Below are 17,600 nucleotides of genomic sequence, written 5' to 3'. Positions count from 1 at the left end.
TAGACTGCCCAACCAGGTGGAAGAGGCAGATGAAATATTCTGTAAGCAGCAGGGAGAAGTCTCACAATCACTAGTGCTTGTTCTCATGGAGGATTTTGACTTACCAGATGTCTTCTAGAAATACAGTACAGCAGAGAGGAAACAGTCGAGGAGGTTCCTGGAGTATGTGGAAGATAACTTCCTGACACAACTGGTGAGTGAGCCATCTAGGGAAGGCACCCTGCTGGACCTGCTGTTTGTGAACAGAGAAGTACTTGTGGGTGATATGATGGTTGGAGGCTGACTTGGGCATAGAGAGAGTTTTTGATTCTCAGAGAAGTAAGGAGGGGGTTCAGCAGAACAGCTACCTTGGACTTCTGGAGGGCAGACTTTGGTCTGTTTAGGAGACTGGTTGGCAGAGTCCCTTGGGAAGCTGTCCTAAAGGGCAAAGGAGTCCAGGAAGGCTGGACATGCTTCAAGAAGGAAATCTTAAAGGCACAGGAGCAGGCCGTCCCCATGTGCTGAAGGACAAGCTGGTGGAGAATAAGACTGGCCTGGCTGAACAGAGAGTTTTGGCTGGAACTCAGGAAAAAGGAGGAGAGTTTATGACCTTTGGAAGAAAGGTCAGGTAACTCAGGCACACTACACGTATGTTGTGAGGTTATACAGGGAGATAATTAGAAGGCCCAAAGCCCAATGAGAACTTAATTTGGCTACTGCCATAAAAATTATTCTATAAATACATTAGCAATGAAAAGAAGGCTAAGGAGAATCTCCATCCCTTATTGGATGCAGGGGGAAACATAGTATCAAAGGCTGAGGAAAAAGCTGAGGTATTTATTCTTTTCCCTAGACTTTAATAGTAAGACCAGTTGTTCTCCAGGTACCCAGCCCCCTGATCTGGAAGACAGGAATGGGGAGCAGAATGAAGCCCCCCATAATCCAAGGGCAAATGGTTAGTGACCCACTACACCACTTAGACAGACACATGTCTAGGGGTTGGATGGGATCCACCCAAGGGTACCGAGGGAACTAGTATCAGTGCTCACCAAAACACTTTTAATTGTTTATCATCAGTCCTGGTTAACTGGAGAGGTCTCAGTTGACTGGAAGTTAGCAAATGTGTCACCCATCTACAAGAAGGACTGGAAGGAGGATCTGGGGAACTACAGGCCTGTCAGTCTGACCTTGGTACTGGGGAAGGCTATCTTGAGTGCCATCATGTGGCACTTATGGGACAACCAGGTGATCAGGCCCTGTAAGCATGGGTTTATGAAAGATGGGTCCTGCTTGACTAACCTGATCTCCTTCCATGACAAGGTGACTGGTTTAGGAAATGAGGGAAAGGCCATGGATGATGTCTACCTAGATATTAGTAAAGCATTTGACACCACCTCCCACAACATTCTCCTGGAGAAACTGGCTGCTCATGGCTTGGATAGGTGTACTCTTCATTGGGTTAAAAACTGTCTAGAAGGCTGAGCCCAAAGAATGGTGGTGGATGTAATTAAATCCAGTTGGTGGCCACTCACAAGTGGTGTTCCTCAGGTCTCAGTACTGGCCCAGTTTTTTTTAATATCTTTATCAATGATCTGGACGAGGGAATCTGGAGCACCCTAGGTAAGATTGCAGACAACACCAAGTTGGGCAGGAGTACTGATCTGCTTGGGAGAAGGAAGGGTCTACAGAGGGATCTGGACAGCCTAGATCAACGGGCCGAGGCCAATTGTATGAGGTTCGACAAGGCTCAGTGCCGGGTCCTGCACTTGGGTCACAACAACTCCAAACAATGCTACAGGCTTGGGGAAGAGTGGATGGAAAGCTGCCCAGCGGAAAAGGACCTGGGGGTTGTTGGTCAACAGCTAGCAGAATATGAGCCAGCAGTGTGCCCAGGTGGCCAAGAAGGCCAACAGCATCCTGACTTAAATCAGAAATAATGTGGCCAGCAGGACTACAGAAGTGATTGTCCTCTTGTACTCAGCACTGGTGAGGTCCCACTTCCAATACTGTGTTCAGTTTTAGGCCTCTCACTACAAGGAAGACATTAAGGTGCTGGAGTGTGTCCAAAGAAGAGCAACGAAGCTGTGAAGGGTCTAGAGCAAAAGTGTTATGAGGAGTGGCTAAGGGAACTGAAGTTGTTTAGCCTGGAGAAAAAGAGGCTGAGGAGAGACCTTATTGCTCTCTACAACCACCTGAAAGGAGATTATAGCAAGGTGGGTGTTGGTCTCTTCTCCCAAGTAATAAGTGATAGGACAGGAGGAAATGGCCTTGAGTTGTACCAGGGGACGTTTAGACTGGCTATTACAAAAAATTTCTTTGCTGAAAGGGTTGTCAAACATTCGAACAGGCTGCCCAGGGAAGTGGTTGAGTCACCATCCCTGGAGGTATTTAGAAGATGTGTAGATGTGGTGCTTAGGGACATGGTTTAGTGGTGGATTTGGCAGTGCTAGGTTAATGGTTGGACTCTATGATCTTAAATGTCTTTTCCAACTTAAAATGATTCCATGATTCTATATGTATGTGTGTGCATATGTATGCACACACATACATACATCTATGTCGCTTAATGACACCAGAATGAAAACAAGCTAAAGAGGCACAATGAAACTGCAGATGGTAAGTGGGACTAAAGAAGACAAAATGGCAAAATTTTGGTAATTTTCACTTTTTCAGCTGCAATCTGTTATTTTAAGGAGACTAGTGACTGAAAAATTACATGTGAAACTGTCATCTGTATCTCAAAATCTCTTAATAATAAAAGTAGACAATTTACATCAAAGATGAACTTGGTAGGAGATTTATCTCTCAGATATATACATTTAAGCTAGAGTTGCTGAACAAACCTTTCAAGTCTATTCTATAACAGATTCTCTGTAAAACTGGTGCATCTTTTTTAAAATCTTCTTTTCCCTTTACTCCTCTAGCTTTCTTAGTTCCACCTAGGAAAAGATGACAGAAGAGAAAAGTAGTGTCCATAGGGAAAGAAAACATGATGCAGATTTGTTGATGGTGTAAAAATGAAAAAGTCTATTCAGTATAGAGGAAGTACATTAGCTCAAATATCTATGATTTTAGTTTAAATATATCTCTTTTCAAAGTTAAGCATAGTGAAGTGTTCATCATTAATGTTTGCAACCTGTTCAGACAAATCTTCTCTCAGACTCTTTCCTCTGCATCACTTCAGTATCAGTGCCAAGCTACAATATCTGATCTTTACCTTCACTGAAGAAGCTGTATCTACTGATGCCCTAACACTGAAAAATACAGAAAGGCCCCAAAAGCCCAAGTCTTTGTCTACAATCAAATCTGTAGATTGTTACATTAAGGCTTGGAGGGGACAAGAATAATATTATTAAAAGCCTTAGATACTGTTTCATGAACAAGATAGATTTTCAGATGTTTGGAAGGTGCTCAGAATGACAAAGGACTTTCATAAGAGGACATCAAGACATGTACATTAACCAGAAACACATTTCCCCTCTATTTTTATCAATGAGTCACTGGAAGCTTTAAATTTAATAGTGCAGTAGATTAAATGGCATTGAAACATCTATGCCCCGAAAAAAAAATGGTTGAACTTTTCTTAATACAAAAAGCCATACTAATGGAGATAAAATTGAGAAGTGAGGCAAAACCTTCTGCTTTAGTGTTGAGGGGGTAGACAAGACAGAGCAACAACATGCTAAGCTTTAATACACAACTAAATGACTCACTTGTACAAAGTCCAAAGTCTTAATAATTCTGCCAGTGACTACCATTAGTGACATCTCAGGTTTTGGCTTTGAAGACACTGCTTTTCTCTTAATTTTCCTTTTCACTTGTCCTCACTCAAGCTTTATCCCAAAATAACAATAAACAAGCAACTTCTTAAATCACCAAAAGTCATAACCTAAATTTTCTTCCTGACTAAAGAAATCTTAGGTTGAGTTCCCTTTTCCTTTCATGGGGGAAAAAGAAAACCCTATTTCATTATTGTCAGGCAATGAGCATCAGATAGTATAGTTTTAAAATTAAACAGCAACACCCAAAAATATTTTACAGCAAAGAGAAATACATTAGAAGATCATGGTGAAAGGATACATAGTGTCTGATGATACATGCTGTTAAACCCAAAAGGTTGTCTCCCATATAATTCATTATGGTAGATTTGTGGGAATGATTTAACTATTGACTCACTGATAATTTGACTCATCTCTCATGCTAAAAAGTCCAGGCAAAACTGTAGTTCCAAATTCCATCAACCATTTTCTAAGATGTTTTGTCCCACAGAGAACAATAGTTAGTGATCCTAGCCTTAATATTAATAAGAGGTTGAGAACTAAACTTTTGTCTAACTGAGTAGATGAAACTCCTAGTCTTTGAAAGGTAGTAGGATTTTGTGTTACAGTAATAAGAATAGGATATAACCTGCAATAGTTACACCTTTTTTTGTCTGGTAGCACTATGACAGTTCCCTGAAATTCCCTGGGCAAGTCCAGGGAAGAAAGGGAAACGAAAAGTTTCAGACTGCATATATTTCTGTCCCACTCTTTTTTTGTCTGAAGAAGGAGGTACTGTGAACCTTTTATGAAAGCAGAACTTTTAAAATAAACCAGGTCAAGATGAGAGGGACTGAGTAGTCTCTGTATCCTGTTAATGTGTATGGATAGTCTATGGGAAGACAGAATTTTTGCCTAAGAGATTTCATTGTTTGTTTGGCCAGTGTGGTGACAGCAAATTTGCAATGCCTACATAGAAAACATAGTATTAGAGAAACAAGTGAGTCCAGTTTGTTAGCACTGACTGTGGTAAGCACTGAGGTGGGATGTATTATCTTCAGGAGGTATCCCTCTCTCTTGATAGTAGAGTGGTTCTTTTCCTAACCCAGATATTTCAGTTTTCTAAAGTTCAGCTGGATGAATTTGGACTTCACCAAGTCTTTTTTTGATCAAGAGCATTTTTTTTTTTGCAGATACAGAAAGGGTCAGAAATATCTCATTAAATATACAACTATCCCATGGTTTATGTACCCTGGCAGCCTGTCGTGGTTTGAGCTCAGAGGGAAACTGAGCACCACACAGCCGCTCACTCCTCCCTTCCCTCCCAGCGATGAGAAGGGACAAATGAGCCTGGCTTGGTATTCAAGATAGGACAGGGAAGGGCAAATCACCCATTATGGTCATGGGCAAAAGGCAGACTTGTTAGGGGAAGGAAAAAAAGAACATATATTTATTACAGACACTAACAACAACACTTAACAGAATAAGACAGTGAGAAACATTGAGACAACTTGAGAACACCTTCCCCCCACCCCTCCATTCTTCCCCGGCTCAGGCTTGCTCCTGATATCTCTACCTCCTCCTCACAGCTGCGCAGGGGGCAGGGAATAGGTGCCTATTCTTCCATCTTTGGTGGGGGGAGCTTCTGGAACTTCTCCCCCTGCTCCATTGTGGTCCCCCTCTCACAGGAGACAGTCCTCCACAAACCCTCTCCAATGTGAGTCCCTCCCATGGGCCATAGCGTTTCCTTACACTGCTCCAGTGTCGGACACCAACTTTCTCCAACTGGAGTCCCTCTCATGGGCTACAGCTCTTCGTGAGCTGCTCTAGCATGGGACACCCCTACATGCTGCAATCCTCCCAGCACCAAACTACAACAGTGGGGCTACTTTTCTCCACAAGATCCTGGCCGTCTTTGGCAACAGTCACCTTGATCAACCAGGTGAAACACAGGCCATAAATCAGTGTCTGCTCCACCATAGACCTCCATGGGTGGAGGGGGAGGGGGCGCCTTGCCGTCTCACCACAGGATACAGGGGGGTCTCTGCTCCGGCACACCTCCCCCCTCCTTTCTTCCTCCGTTCCTCCACTGACCTTGGTGTTCACGCAGCTGCCACAACTCCTCCCCACAAGTCCGACTCCTCCTCAGCAGGTCCCTTCTTAAATACGTTATTGCAGATGTGCAGCTGATTGGCTCAGTTTTGGTGCAGAGGTGGGTCCGACTTGGAGCTGGGGGAGCTCCAAGAAGCTTCTCACAGGGGGCCACCCCTATAGCCCTCTCCCCTGCTACCAAAAAAACCCCACCAGTCACTCAAACCCAAGATACAGCAAAGAGGCAAACAGCATGCTGGGGAGCACCAAACATGGCACAACCAGCCTGTCAGAAGAGGTGATTATCCCACTGTATTCAATGATTGTATGTTCTCAGCCTGAGTACTGTGTGCAGTTCTGGGTCCCACAATTTAAGAATGATGTGAAGGTCCTTAAATGCATCTAGAGGAGGGCAACAAAGCTGGTGAAAGAGCTGGAAGACATATCCTGGGAGGAGTGGCTAAGGACTTTGGGCTTGTCTAGTTCGGAGAGAAGGAGGCTGAGGGGTGACTTCATTGCTCTACACGTCTTCCTGAAGGGAGGAAATAGGGACAGAGGTTCTGAGGTCTTCTCCCTGGGATCCAATGATCAGACGCATGGGAATGGTTCAAAGATGCACTATCTAAGCTGCATTATATAAGGTTTTCTAGTTGTCTTATTTGACCTGAAGATCCTTGTGAATAAAGAAGTATTCAGAAATTAAAATATTTGAAAAAACAACAAAACCAGAAAAAAACTGACAAAGCATAATATGAGTAAAGACCATTACCTTAAAAACAGAATACATATGTTTCCTTTGAACAGCCTCTATGTATGCTGGTTTTTAAGAAATTAATTGCTTCTGTCTCTGAAATCATGATGTGACACATCCTAACTTCAATGCACCCCTACTGTAGAAAGATAGGGAGGAGCCACTGCAAACAAACAAACAAATCAGAGACAAATCTTAGCTTTATTCCTGTAAATCTGGGAGTTTCGCCAGGGATATCAGTGCATCCAACATTCAACCTACAAACTGTATAATTTAGGAACGGTAACTGTGAGTTGAAGTGGTTGAAAAAAAAATTGCATGAGTGATTTAAAATTGTATTTTACTGTTTGTGTATTTTTGATTGATAGATGGGGACAGTCAGCATGTGAGAAGAGTTTGCTCTACATATAAATTGTTGAATGGCAGAAGTTAGAAAGATGATGTGGAATAATGATTCATAGAGCACTTGTGTTCAGTAAATAGATTAACTCCTCAGTTAACACAAAGCACTGACTTCCACTAACATTGACAGATCTGCAGGAATAGCTTGAGGTCTGAGACGTGTCATTCTTCTTTCCTCTTAAGGCCTTATTTATTTTTAGTTGACATCTTCAATCTTAACAAGTCAGTTTGTAGACTGTTATTTAACAAATTGTTCAGATGTCTTCGCTGTATTTGCTGTTAACAGCATTTTACCTACCAAGCTGAATGTAAGCACAGTAGAATCCAGTTTCTGTTCTACAAAACACCTCAGTTTTGAAGCCACTGCTGATAACCCTTTCTGTTGTGTTAGGTTTCATTTCCAGCTTTTTTTACTGTTTTATTCAATGATATTTAATTATCAACTACTATGTTTTTTTCTGAAATTTTTCTTTATATTTCTATTGCAAAGTCCACCTTCATTATAGTGATACAGTTTCTGGAAAAAGAAACTAGGAAAAGTTCAAACAAAATCAATCTCCATTCTGTAGAAGAATACTGAAACAGTCTCCATATTCTGGGTTTTTAACTGTCAGGCATTGTTGTGCATTCAGGGCCTACTCCTACAGAGTTAATATAATGGGAAAGTTATTACTGAAAAGGACAGCTAAAGTGCCTCTACTATATAAAACTGGACACAAAATTATGAAAATCCTTTTTTTGGAAACACAGAAGTACTCATCCTTTTATCTAAAAGAGCACCAGAATTCTCTTTACAGAGTCAGTTGGAACTGCTTTCCCTTGAAATACCTTGTTTACTTTTTCTCCTGGAGGGGACTGAATGCAGTTTGGTGAAATTACTTCTTTCTATTCAAAGTTATTTTTGATTGAAGATCACAATGGCTGCTTTTGGAAAAGCTAAGTGGAGTGTTTCTTACAGAATATTTTTGTCATACAGAAGGAAAATCCCTTTTTAAAATAATTTTTGGTAATTGTTAAGCAGACCTTTTCCTTAATGATTCCTTAATATATCTTATTTTTCTTCTTAATAAAAATGGTAATTTTGGAGGGAATAAGGTTGAAAGTTTCCTAAAAATACTGAAGGTGGGGACAGTAGTGGTCTAAAGCTTTGTAAAAATAACCTTAATAGATTCCCTGTCTATATAAGTAATGTGGTCCAGCATCTGTTTGCTTTAGAAATGTCATTCATTTGGAGTAAATATCAAGCTGGAGTAATCACAAAAGCAAGAGACAAAAAAGTGTTATTAGATTATTTTGGTCATCTTCCAAAAAATGTAATATTGCTCTCTAATGGATGTTGTCCAAGTATATGTCAACTCACTTTTAAGTCTCTCATTTCTACTTGGGAACTAATTCCACCAAGAGTTAAATTACTTCATTGTTGGGATATTTTTTCTTGATATTTTCTTTCCTGGAGTTCTACCCACTATTCTATCTATAGACTAACATATGACACTTAATTTTCTCTTTCTGCTTGGCGTTTGAGCCTTAACACATCCAGATTGTTAGTATCTATACAATTTAACTTATTCTTTTATAAATATTTCAAACAAATGCCTGTTACTGTTGCTCTTTTTATTCCTAGCAGTGATTTATCAGATTTAATGTAGCACTTCAATTATACACTGTATAATTCTTTACTCAAAACACACATGATCTTGCCTACTTTCAATCCCAGTTTCTAAGGTTTTCTTTCTAATGTTGTTAACGTACCTAAAGCAGACCCCATGTCTAATTTGCTGCTCACTACCAAGGCCTTCCTTGGAGACACTGGAAATCTCTGACAACCTTCAACAAAGCCAGGATGTTATTAGTTAGGAACACATAGTTTGGATAGGTCTACTTAGGGAAAAATTAGTAATGACAACATTGGCTACGTGAATTACAGGATCTCAGGAACAAGAACTGTCAGAGAAATAAAAAGAACTGTAGGGGGAGATACAGTAATGACTGTATTAAAGAAATTATATCAACTAATACCTCTGGAAGTGTCATAGTTTTTTATGAAGTAGTGACAATTGTTTGTTAATTCTCAATGATTTTAATTTACAGTCAAAATATTGATACCTCTCAGAGTCATTAATATATTCCCATTTCTTTTCTTTAAAGAATACTTTCTGGAAGAAGATAATGGCAACAGTATTTTTTTCTTCTACTAAATCATTTTCACTTACAATGCCCAGCACAAAGGGGTTCTGTTTCATGATTAAGACTCCATAGAACAGCTGTTTCACAGGAAAAATTAACTGAAGTATCATTTTCCCTTCCAATCTATTGGTCCCTAAACCAGGTCTCGCTCCAAGACATGAGGTAACATAAAATACATCCCAGATTAGTTTAACAACCTTTTTAGCACAATCCATTCCTGGTTTATTTTTTTTCAACCAAACTAGCATCTATGATTTTGTGCTATATTTTGAAATAGTGATATATATCAGAACTGTAATTTCCATGTTGTTTATTATGATAAGTTTACCCTCTTCTCTCTATTATTTAATTTTATCCCTGATGGTTTAAGATGGACAGAACACAATTCCTTCAGTCTGTAATGTCTTATTTCTTCTCATCATTTATTCTGAAATCATGTGTTAAAACTGTGTAGTTCCAGAAGCTGATACATTCTATTGTCTGCTGATTCCCATTCTAGCACTTTATTCACTGTATATTTCTTAATAATTTCCAGTCTTCTTTGCTCATCTCATGCTTCAGTAGGCAATTAATTATGTTAGGATTCAATCTGAGATTCAGGCAATTGTGATGTGATAGATATACAAATTCTCATCACAGAGGTGTTGATATAGTCAACAAAGTCAGTGGAGACTGGAGCGCAACTCAGCTACAACTGCTCGTAGATCCGTTAGTTGACTCTATACAAATATTTGGTGCTACCAGACGTGGGAAGAGCTTCCCACCTGGCTGTGTCTCCAAAAGGACATGGATGTCTCATAGGTCCTCTGTCACGTCTGACAGAAACACATGGATATCTCAGGCACCCTAAGACATCTCAGATAACTCTAGACACCTGCATTTAGGCAAGAGAATGAATTCCAGTATACTCTGTTTTCTACTGTGGGACACATACATTTAGGTATTTTAATATTGAACTAAATCCTACAGTGGTTTACTGTCAGGAAAAAGACAAATTCTAATTCCAGTTCTGATGCTAACATTTATATTAAGATAATAATGCAACATTTATATTAAGATAATAATGCCAATGTACTGCTTAAATCTCAGGAAAGACCAGTAAACCAGTAACACAGTGTGTATATTATAATTATGTTTTTTAAAATATTGTAAAGGAACTATTAGGTATTCTATTTTTCCACAGTATACCCAAAGCAAAAATTTACATTGGTGAATAATATCCTTGTACTACCACTGCTTTTCATAATCTGTACAGATCTTTTACTTTTCTGGCACAGAAGGTGGTGGTATGGTTTTCACTTTTAAACCCCAATGGCTTATATAGCTCCTTCAGGATTATACTTCTAGGTACTATTTTTTTTTTTTTTAATTTTGGTTTTGAAGATTTTGAGGGACCAATCAACACTTTGTTGGAGTGCTACTCTCTTGGGAAAATGATCTGTAATGCTATCACTTTCCATGGTTGTTATCAATAATATACCAGGTTACTTTTTACTTGCATAGTGTTTTCCATGAGGGCTCCTTTTTAACTTGTTAATGAATAAACTTTTGCAACTAATGCCTATTATAAAATATGAAAAAAATATAGTAAATCAAATCTCAAAGATTACCCAGATTCAGGAAAAGATGTTTGTACAGAGTCCTGTCTTTGTAGGAAAACATACAGGAAGTGAGGTCCATTGAAACAAGACAATTTTCTGAATTGTAGAAGTAAGATGACATCCAGTTTTCATTCAGCCTAATGGATGGCTACGAATTTTAGAAGGTTAACATGTCCTCTGAATTTATTTTCATATTACTAAATATTATCTGATCATTTAACAAATTCCTCTCAGTCAGTTTTTGTTCATATTTCAAGGACTAGTACTTACAGCATCAAGTAAATCGGCAGTTAAAATTCAAGCTGAATTTAGTATTATTCATTTATATCATATATTTCTTTATAACTCAGAAAAAAAATCTATTTTTACTGAGAAATCTATTTCAGAAAACTGAGAAATCTGTTTCAGAAAATATGTCCTCCTTTCCTAAAGATGCTGTTGCAGAATCACTTTCCACTTACAAGTTTTTTGAGAGACCTGTCTCCTGCTTAAAAGGTATATTAGTATGAATGAGCCAAAAAATCCCCATAAATGCTCTTGATGGAGCTGGCATTAGTTCCCAGAGGCATGATGTCAAATCAAACTGGCATGGGGCTCCAAACACTGCATCATCAATGAACAATATATACAGAGCGTGGTTCACAAAATAACAGCTGTTTACATTACAGCTGAGTGTTTTTTCAGACTGGGAGAAGCATGTAAGCCTGGGAGAAATGAAAATCAGTGAATCTCAGCCAGTCTTTGGAACAAGCCTGAACCAACTGTGACAAGTTTTAGGAAAGGCTTGATAAACAGGCCTAGGAACTCATGCCACAATTGCTGCCAGTAGAGGTCAGAAGCTGTGGAGGTGACACTGTTCCACCTTTCATGCTAAATCCTGCTTCCTAGTAATGCACTAATCTCAAGATTGGTTTTAATCAATAAACAGTAAATCAATTTTATTATCTACTCTTTAGACTGCAGTCATCAAAAAAATTGCCAAAATCACTTGTCTTATCACAATCTATTAGTATACATAGTTATTTAACTGTTACACAAAATCATGGAATACAAAATTTAATAATTCATAAAACTGTAGACTGAGGCTGGCAGTTGTTTGGTCCAACTCTCTGGCCTTAAATCAGCAGGGCCATTTTAGAACAAGTTACTTAGATCATTGAATACTTTAGATTAGGAGATCTCTGAAAGTCATCTAGTTTAATCCCCCAGAAAAATGCAGAACCACCTTATTAGTTAAGGCTCATGGAAATTCTCAGGCTGAGTTTGGGATGTCTATGAGGACAGATATTCCACAACCTTGCACTTCAGTAGTGTCTAAACGTTCTTGTTGTAGAACATATTTTTTCCTTATGTGTAATTGCGATTTCCTTTGGTGAAAACTGTGACTGTCCAAACTGACCATTGGCTGTGCATGTATCAGGAAACTCTGCTCTATCTTCTCTATATGAACCCTTTGTAAAGCAGAAGACAATAGATCTTCCCTGAGCCACCTCTCCTGAGGGCTGAACAAAGCCAGCTCCCTCAGCCTCTCCTTGTACATCACGTGCTCCAGATCCCAAACATCTCAGTGGACTCCTGCTGGTCTTGTTACGGTCTGTTAATATCTTTCCTCTATGGGGAAGCCCAAAACTGGGCACAATGCTCTGGATGCAGAATGACAGGTCTTGAATCAAGGGGATTAGTCACTTTTTTGATGATCCTGCTGCACTCTTGCATATTTTAATGTATTTTAATTTAGAGTACTTGGATGAATGCCAGTGGGCATGGATTACTGAGTAAGCAGCTCTTCTTTCTAAACTGTAAGATAAAATGCATATGTTAAGTACCTCTGTTTGTACCTGACTGATGGAACAAAACCTAGGAAATTAAATTCATGGATATGTTATAGTCAAGGATAAAAAAGAATCCTTTTCCATTTTGGTTTCTAAGTCTTCCTCCATTTAGAAACATTTCTGAGAATCTATAAATTCTTATCAGTGTATGAAACTAGAAGTTGATTTTTTCTTGTTTTTAGAAAAATAACAAATGTTAGAAAAACATTTAATTGCAGTAATGTGAGTCTGCAAGAAGTGGTCATTATTCTGCTCAAACAAGTGGGAGAGATAATGTGTAATACTGAATGCAGGAATACATGAATATAAATTCAAGCAATTTTCCTCTGCCCTTAAGACTGATGTAAATATTGGACTTTCACACTGCAGCTGATGTAATTAATTTTTTTTTTTAGTAAAATGGTCACGAGGAAAGAAGTAAATCTGAATCTAATATGAAATCAGATAGCTTATTATACATATATTTTTTATAAATTTATGACCATGACAGACTGTATCTGAAATATTTTTGGCAAAGATTATTAACTATCCCTGAACTTTCACATGGTAATTCAAAGGAAAAGCATCATGAGACCTTTTTAAAACAACAATTATGTTCAATGGTCATCATGACCAACATTGTTCTTATGATTCCTTGCATTTAATGAACAGTAGCTACAATTTGTGTTTGTAATCCAGACTTCACCTCTCTGCTAGTCACCAATTTGTATTGCTTATTTTTTTCCTTTGGTTGGAATTGCAGTTATTCCATGTACATTTGTGTTCACTGTTAACCAAGAAAAGCTGATGCCACCATGGGTGCTCAAATTTTTTACAAAGATGACAGAAAAAATCCTAATTTCCCCATTCACAGTGTGGAATTTCTCATCATATTTTTGCTGCTTTCCTTCCAAAAGGAATGGAGCACTGCAAATACAGATCAAACACGTGGCATTGGTGGGATAAACACTCTGTCAGTGGCATGCTGTACGTTCTAGGATTAACTTTATACTGTGGAAAAACCTATAAAAGTTCACATCTTTGCTTGTCTGATTATTTGTGCCCTTTTATAGGCATCCAAGCATCATGACCTGTGAATAATAACTAGAAAAGCATTCATTGTATAAATGCAAAACAAGACAGAGCTCTTTAAGCAATCAGTAGACATACCACATATATCTCACTACCTAAGGTGTGCAGTGCAGCTTTTGCTCACTGAACTACATCCAGACGATAGCCTTGGAACTTCTTCTGTCCTCTATATATACAAAGTGAGGTTTAACAACTCAGAACAGTCTGCAGTTCACCTCCAACTACACAATTATGAAAGCCTTATCACCTGTCAGCTGGGGACAGTCTCTTGTGTGGTTTCAGAGATATTGCCACAACGTTTAGCATGTCCTCAAAGATGTCAAAGAAACATCAAGTAAGTTTACAGGTCATCCCCCACAGTGCAGTGAAGCGGATTAGGTTGTCATCAATTTAATTTGAGCTGAGAAACACTGGGATCATTTTCAGTCCCAGCTCTCCAGCTATTTTTGTAAAGGTGTTGGACGAGATCTTTAACAAAAATGTTCCTAGGGATCTTCAGATGAATTGAAGAATTGTGTTCACATTCATTTCAATACTCCTACACAACTCAGATCAGTTCAGCTGGCAAATTCTCCAGAGAAGAGATTCTGTCAATGTAAAGAGGTTTTTGCAATGACAAACTAAACCTACACTTGCATTAAGTTTTTGTAGTCCCTAATGGCAGTTTGGCTTGTGGCTAGCAGGATGCTTATCTTCATTTTCATCAACAGCAATTTGTTATTTAAATATGGAGACATCTATCAGTCATGTTTTCTTCTGATACTGGTGTTCTTCTGATACTGACAACTAAGACAAGCTTTTCTTTTTTGGTTGTTTGTTTAAAGCTACAAAATGTGAACATGCATCAGAGGTCTCAACAGTACCATCTCTTGTAACAGGTGGGGAGCATTAGCTGACAAAAATGGGCAGAAACAGAAGTTCTGGGTAAGTGAATTCTTAGCACTCTGTTTTGAGGTGGAAGAAAAATCTCTACAACACAGTATCTAAAAACAACATAGCTCCTTTCATTCACTCTGCATCTATTTTTTTCCTTCACCTTAAGGTCTCTGGTGTAATTATATTACTGTTTTGGGAACTTTTATCATGCTGATCCTTGAACTATAGCATCATTTACCTCAATTTGAAAGCCTATTTCATCTGGTCTCCCACCTATACCTGTTCTTTTTCCTACACTGTCTTTTCTGTCTCAGATCTTATTCAAATTCTCAAATGTTATTCAAATTTCCCATAAAGATTCAGTTATTTTTGATGCCTGACAATGAGACTCAATAAAAGTAATCAATATTTGTTGAAACATTTGGAAAAGTCAAGCTATTTAAACAGTGTTGGAAAATGCTGTCCGTCTGTCAGAAAAAAAATCCCAAAACAAACTTTGGCTTTTAGCCCTGTAGAGCAAGTCAGATTTTATCACTTTGATTATTATTGCCAACTCTTCTCAATATTCCTGTGCTCAGTAATCTAGAGTTTACATAGCTGATGGCAGGGTTTGTGGTAGGTGGTTTCACTGATATCTAGGGCAAAACTTCTACTGACTTCCTTAGAAACTAAATTGCTCAATATGCTAACTGCCTGAATGAAACCTAATTTATTAAAAGTCAGCTTTTTCATATCTCGGGTCTCTCTTTAACAGATTATTTGTAATTGGAATTTTGACCATTGTTGTTTCAATGACCACTTTCTCCAGTCAACAGCTGAATTATCTAATAATTTCTGCTTCAATTTATCAAACTGTCTTGTAAAAATAGTATTCAATTTTTACTAACCCTGGTTTTAAAAGTGAAATTTTGATCAAAACAAAAAGGAACAAATGATTAGAAATAAGAAAAAGATGCATTCTGATTCTCAGTGCACCAAAGCTAAGAAACAGTTTCTTAAAAAGGAAATTAACACAAAAGATTAATTTCGTATTTTACACTTTGCATTTTAGAATATTACTTTAAAATTGATATGTATATTTATTTCTTCTTTGGTTTTCTTTAGATTGCTGCAAATTCCTGGGGAAAATCTTGGGGAGAAAATGGTTATTTTAGGATTCTACGTGGACAAAATGAGTGTGATATTGAGAAGCTGATTTTAGCTACTTTGGGATAGCCATAGTGTTCTACTCTAATTGTATTGTACCGTACTCTGCTTTATGTTTCTGTTCTTTCCATTGTTGCATATTGAGTCTTTCTAGAGAAATAAAGATTTATTCTCTGTAAATTACTTTTCTTTCTATTATGACTCATTAGGGCTTTGTGACTTGAACACACCACAGCCATCACCACGTTCTCAGATCTCACCTGGTACAAATACTCCCTTATATTAATAACAAGTTGTATCCAAGACTACTGAAAACCTTGGTGTCTCACAGAGCAGGAAGTTCTCTTCTCTATTACTTACATCTCATCATTATATTGTTACATTACTAATGGTTGATTCAACTGTGCCTGAAATAAATTGAGTTATGTTGTTAGTATTAATCTCTTTACAATACGTACTCTGGTCACAAATCACTTCAGAAATATTATGTGCTCTTCCACACAGAATTGGCTCAGACAGCTCATGGTTATACTGGATACAAAACTCCAAAGAAACGTAAGTAGAGTTCTGATTCTGTTGCAGAATAATGATTTCCTATGCTAGCTTAGATAAACTGTAACTACGTATCATTATCTCTTCCAGGAAATTTATTTTTACTAGTAGATCCCACAAAGTCAATGCATTTAGAGTAAACCAAAAATTACTTGCAATGAAACAGCATATTCCTTTTCCCACAACCACAATTAAAAGAGTACAATTTTAATAATTTAATTAAAGCAAAATAAAGAAGAAAATCTAATTTCTCCTCAATTAAGTCTAGACTGGACTAACTCCTGAACTGCTTGCCTTTCAATCTCTTTAACCTGGGAACAGGCATGTGCCACCATTCCCAAAAGTCTGTTTCCAATGGATAAAGATGGAAAAGACATTTTATAGTCTGTCTTCACTGACAAATTTGTAGTCCAGGTACAGTTCCCACTGTTGGCCAGCAGGATCATTAGTGCAGACAAGCCCCCCAGAGCCCCTTTAGCTCCTAACACTCCCATAGCTGCTTCTGTCTGAATGTTGTGGTTTGAACCCGGTCGGCAGCCAACCACCCCGCAGCTGCTCACCCACCCTTGCCCCCATCTGGGAACGGGGGAGGGAATTGGAGGGGTAAAGGGAAACTCGCAGGTTGAGATAAAAACAGTTTAATAATGGTAATAAAATGAAAACAATGGCAACAATAGAAAATATAAACGGGCAATGCACAATGCAATTGCTCACCACCCACTGACCAATATCCAGCCTGTTCCTGGCTATCAATCCCGAAATATCAAGATCCCGCAATCACAATACCAGAAGCAAAAGAGAGCCCCCCTTCCCAACCACCCCTCCTTTATATAGTGAGCATGATGTTACACGATATGGAATATTTCATTGGCCAATTTGGGTCTGGTGCTCAGACCATGGTCCCTCCCTGCTTATTGTGCACTTGAGCACGGGCAGGACATGGGGAGTTGGGGAGTCCTTGAAATCTCAGCTGAAAACATCAGTGTGCTGTCAGCATTCTTCTCATACCAAAGCTAATGCTGAATCTAAAACACTGCACCATTCTAGTTACCAAAAAGGAACATTAACTCTATTTCAGCCCAAACCAGGTCACTGAAAAAAAAGACTACTGGCATGCATCTAGGCATAATCAGTCATAAAATTATATATGAAAGAAACAACTCTGGCATGTTACATAAGTGGGGGAAAAATCTGCCATGAAATTCCAGTGAACAAAAAATTTCCAGTGATACCTTCAGTGTCTTCAATAGACTATGCTTTGTTCTTTCTAGAAAATTAAGAACATGACTTCTAATGTCATCAACAAAGGAGTATTAGCTTTTCCTTCAAGAACTTTTCATGGTGATGGTATACA

At 38.4% G+C, this 17,600-nt stretch overlaps 1 protein-coding gene across 2 annotated transcripts in view; it reads left to right on the top strand.

The window, feature by feature from the left end:
- The window catches only part of TINAG (tubulointerstitial nephritis antigen), a 50,256-nt gene extending 34,378 nt beyond the window's left edge, over positions 1-15,878 (top strand). The window contains exons 10-11 of one of the 2 annotated variants that reach the window (XR_004409527.1): positions 14,497-14,596; positions 15,653-15,702. Coding sequence is in view for 1 of the 2 variants with exons in the window: in XM_009971316.2 (XP_009969618.2) it covers positions 14,551-14,596; positions 15,653-15,763 (157 nt within the window). In the remaining variant the exon portion in view is untranslated. Of the gene's footprint in view, positions 1-14,496; positions 14,597-15,652 lie in introns of both variants that reach the window. The other variant, XM_009971316.2, reaches the window with a different exon arrangement.
- The last annotated feature ends 1,722 nt before the right edge of the window (positions 15,879-17,600 follow it).

This window comes from Tyto alba, unplaced genomic scaffold (assembly GCF_018691265.1).
Source record: "Tyto alba isolate M040663 unplaced genomic scaffold, T.alba_DEE_v4.0 Super-Scaffold_40, whole genome shotgun sequence".
NCBI lineage: Eukaryota > Metazoa > Chordata > Aves > Strigiformes > Tytonidae > Tyto > Tyto alba.
Note: the sequence above shows the minus strand (reverse complement) of the source record. Positions and strands in the feature narration are given on the sequence as shown.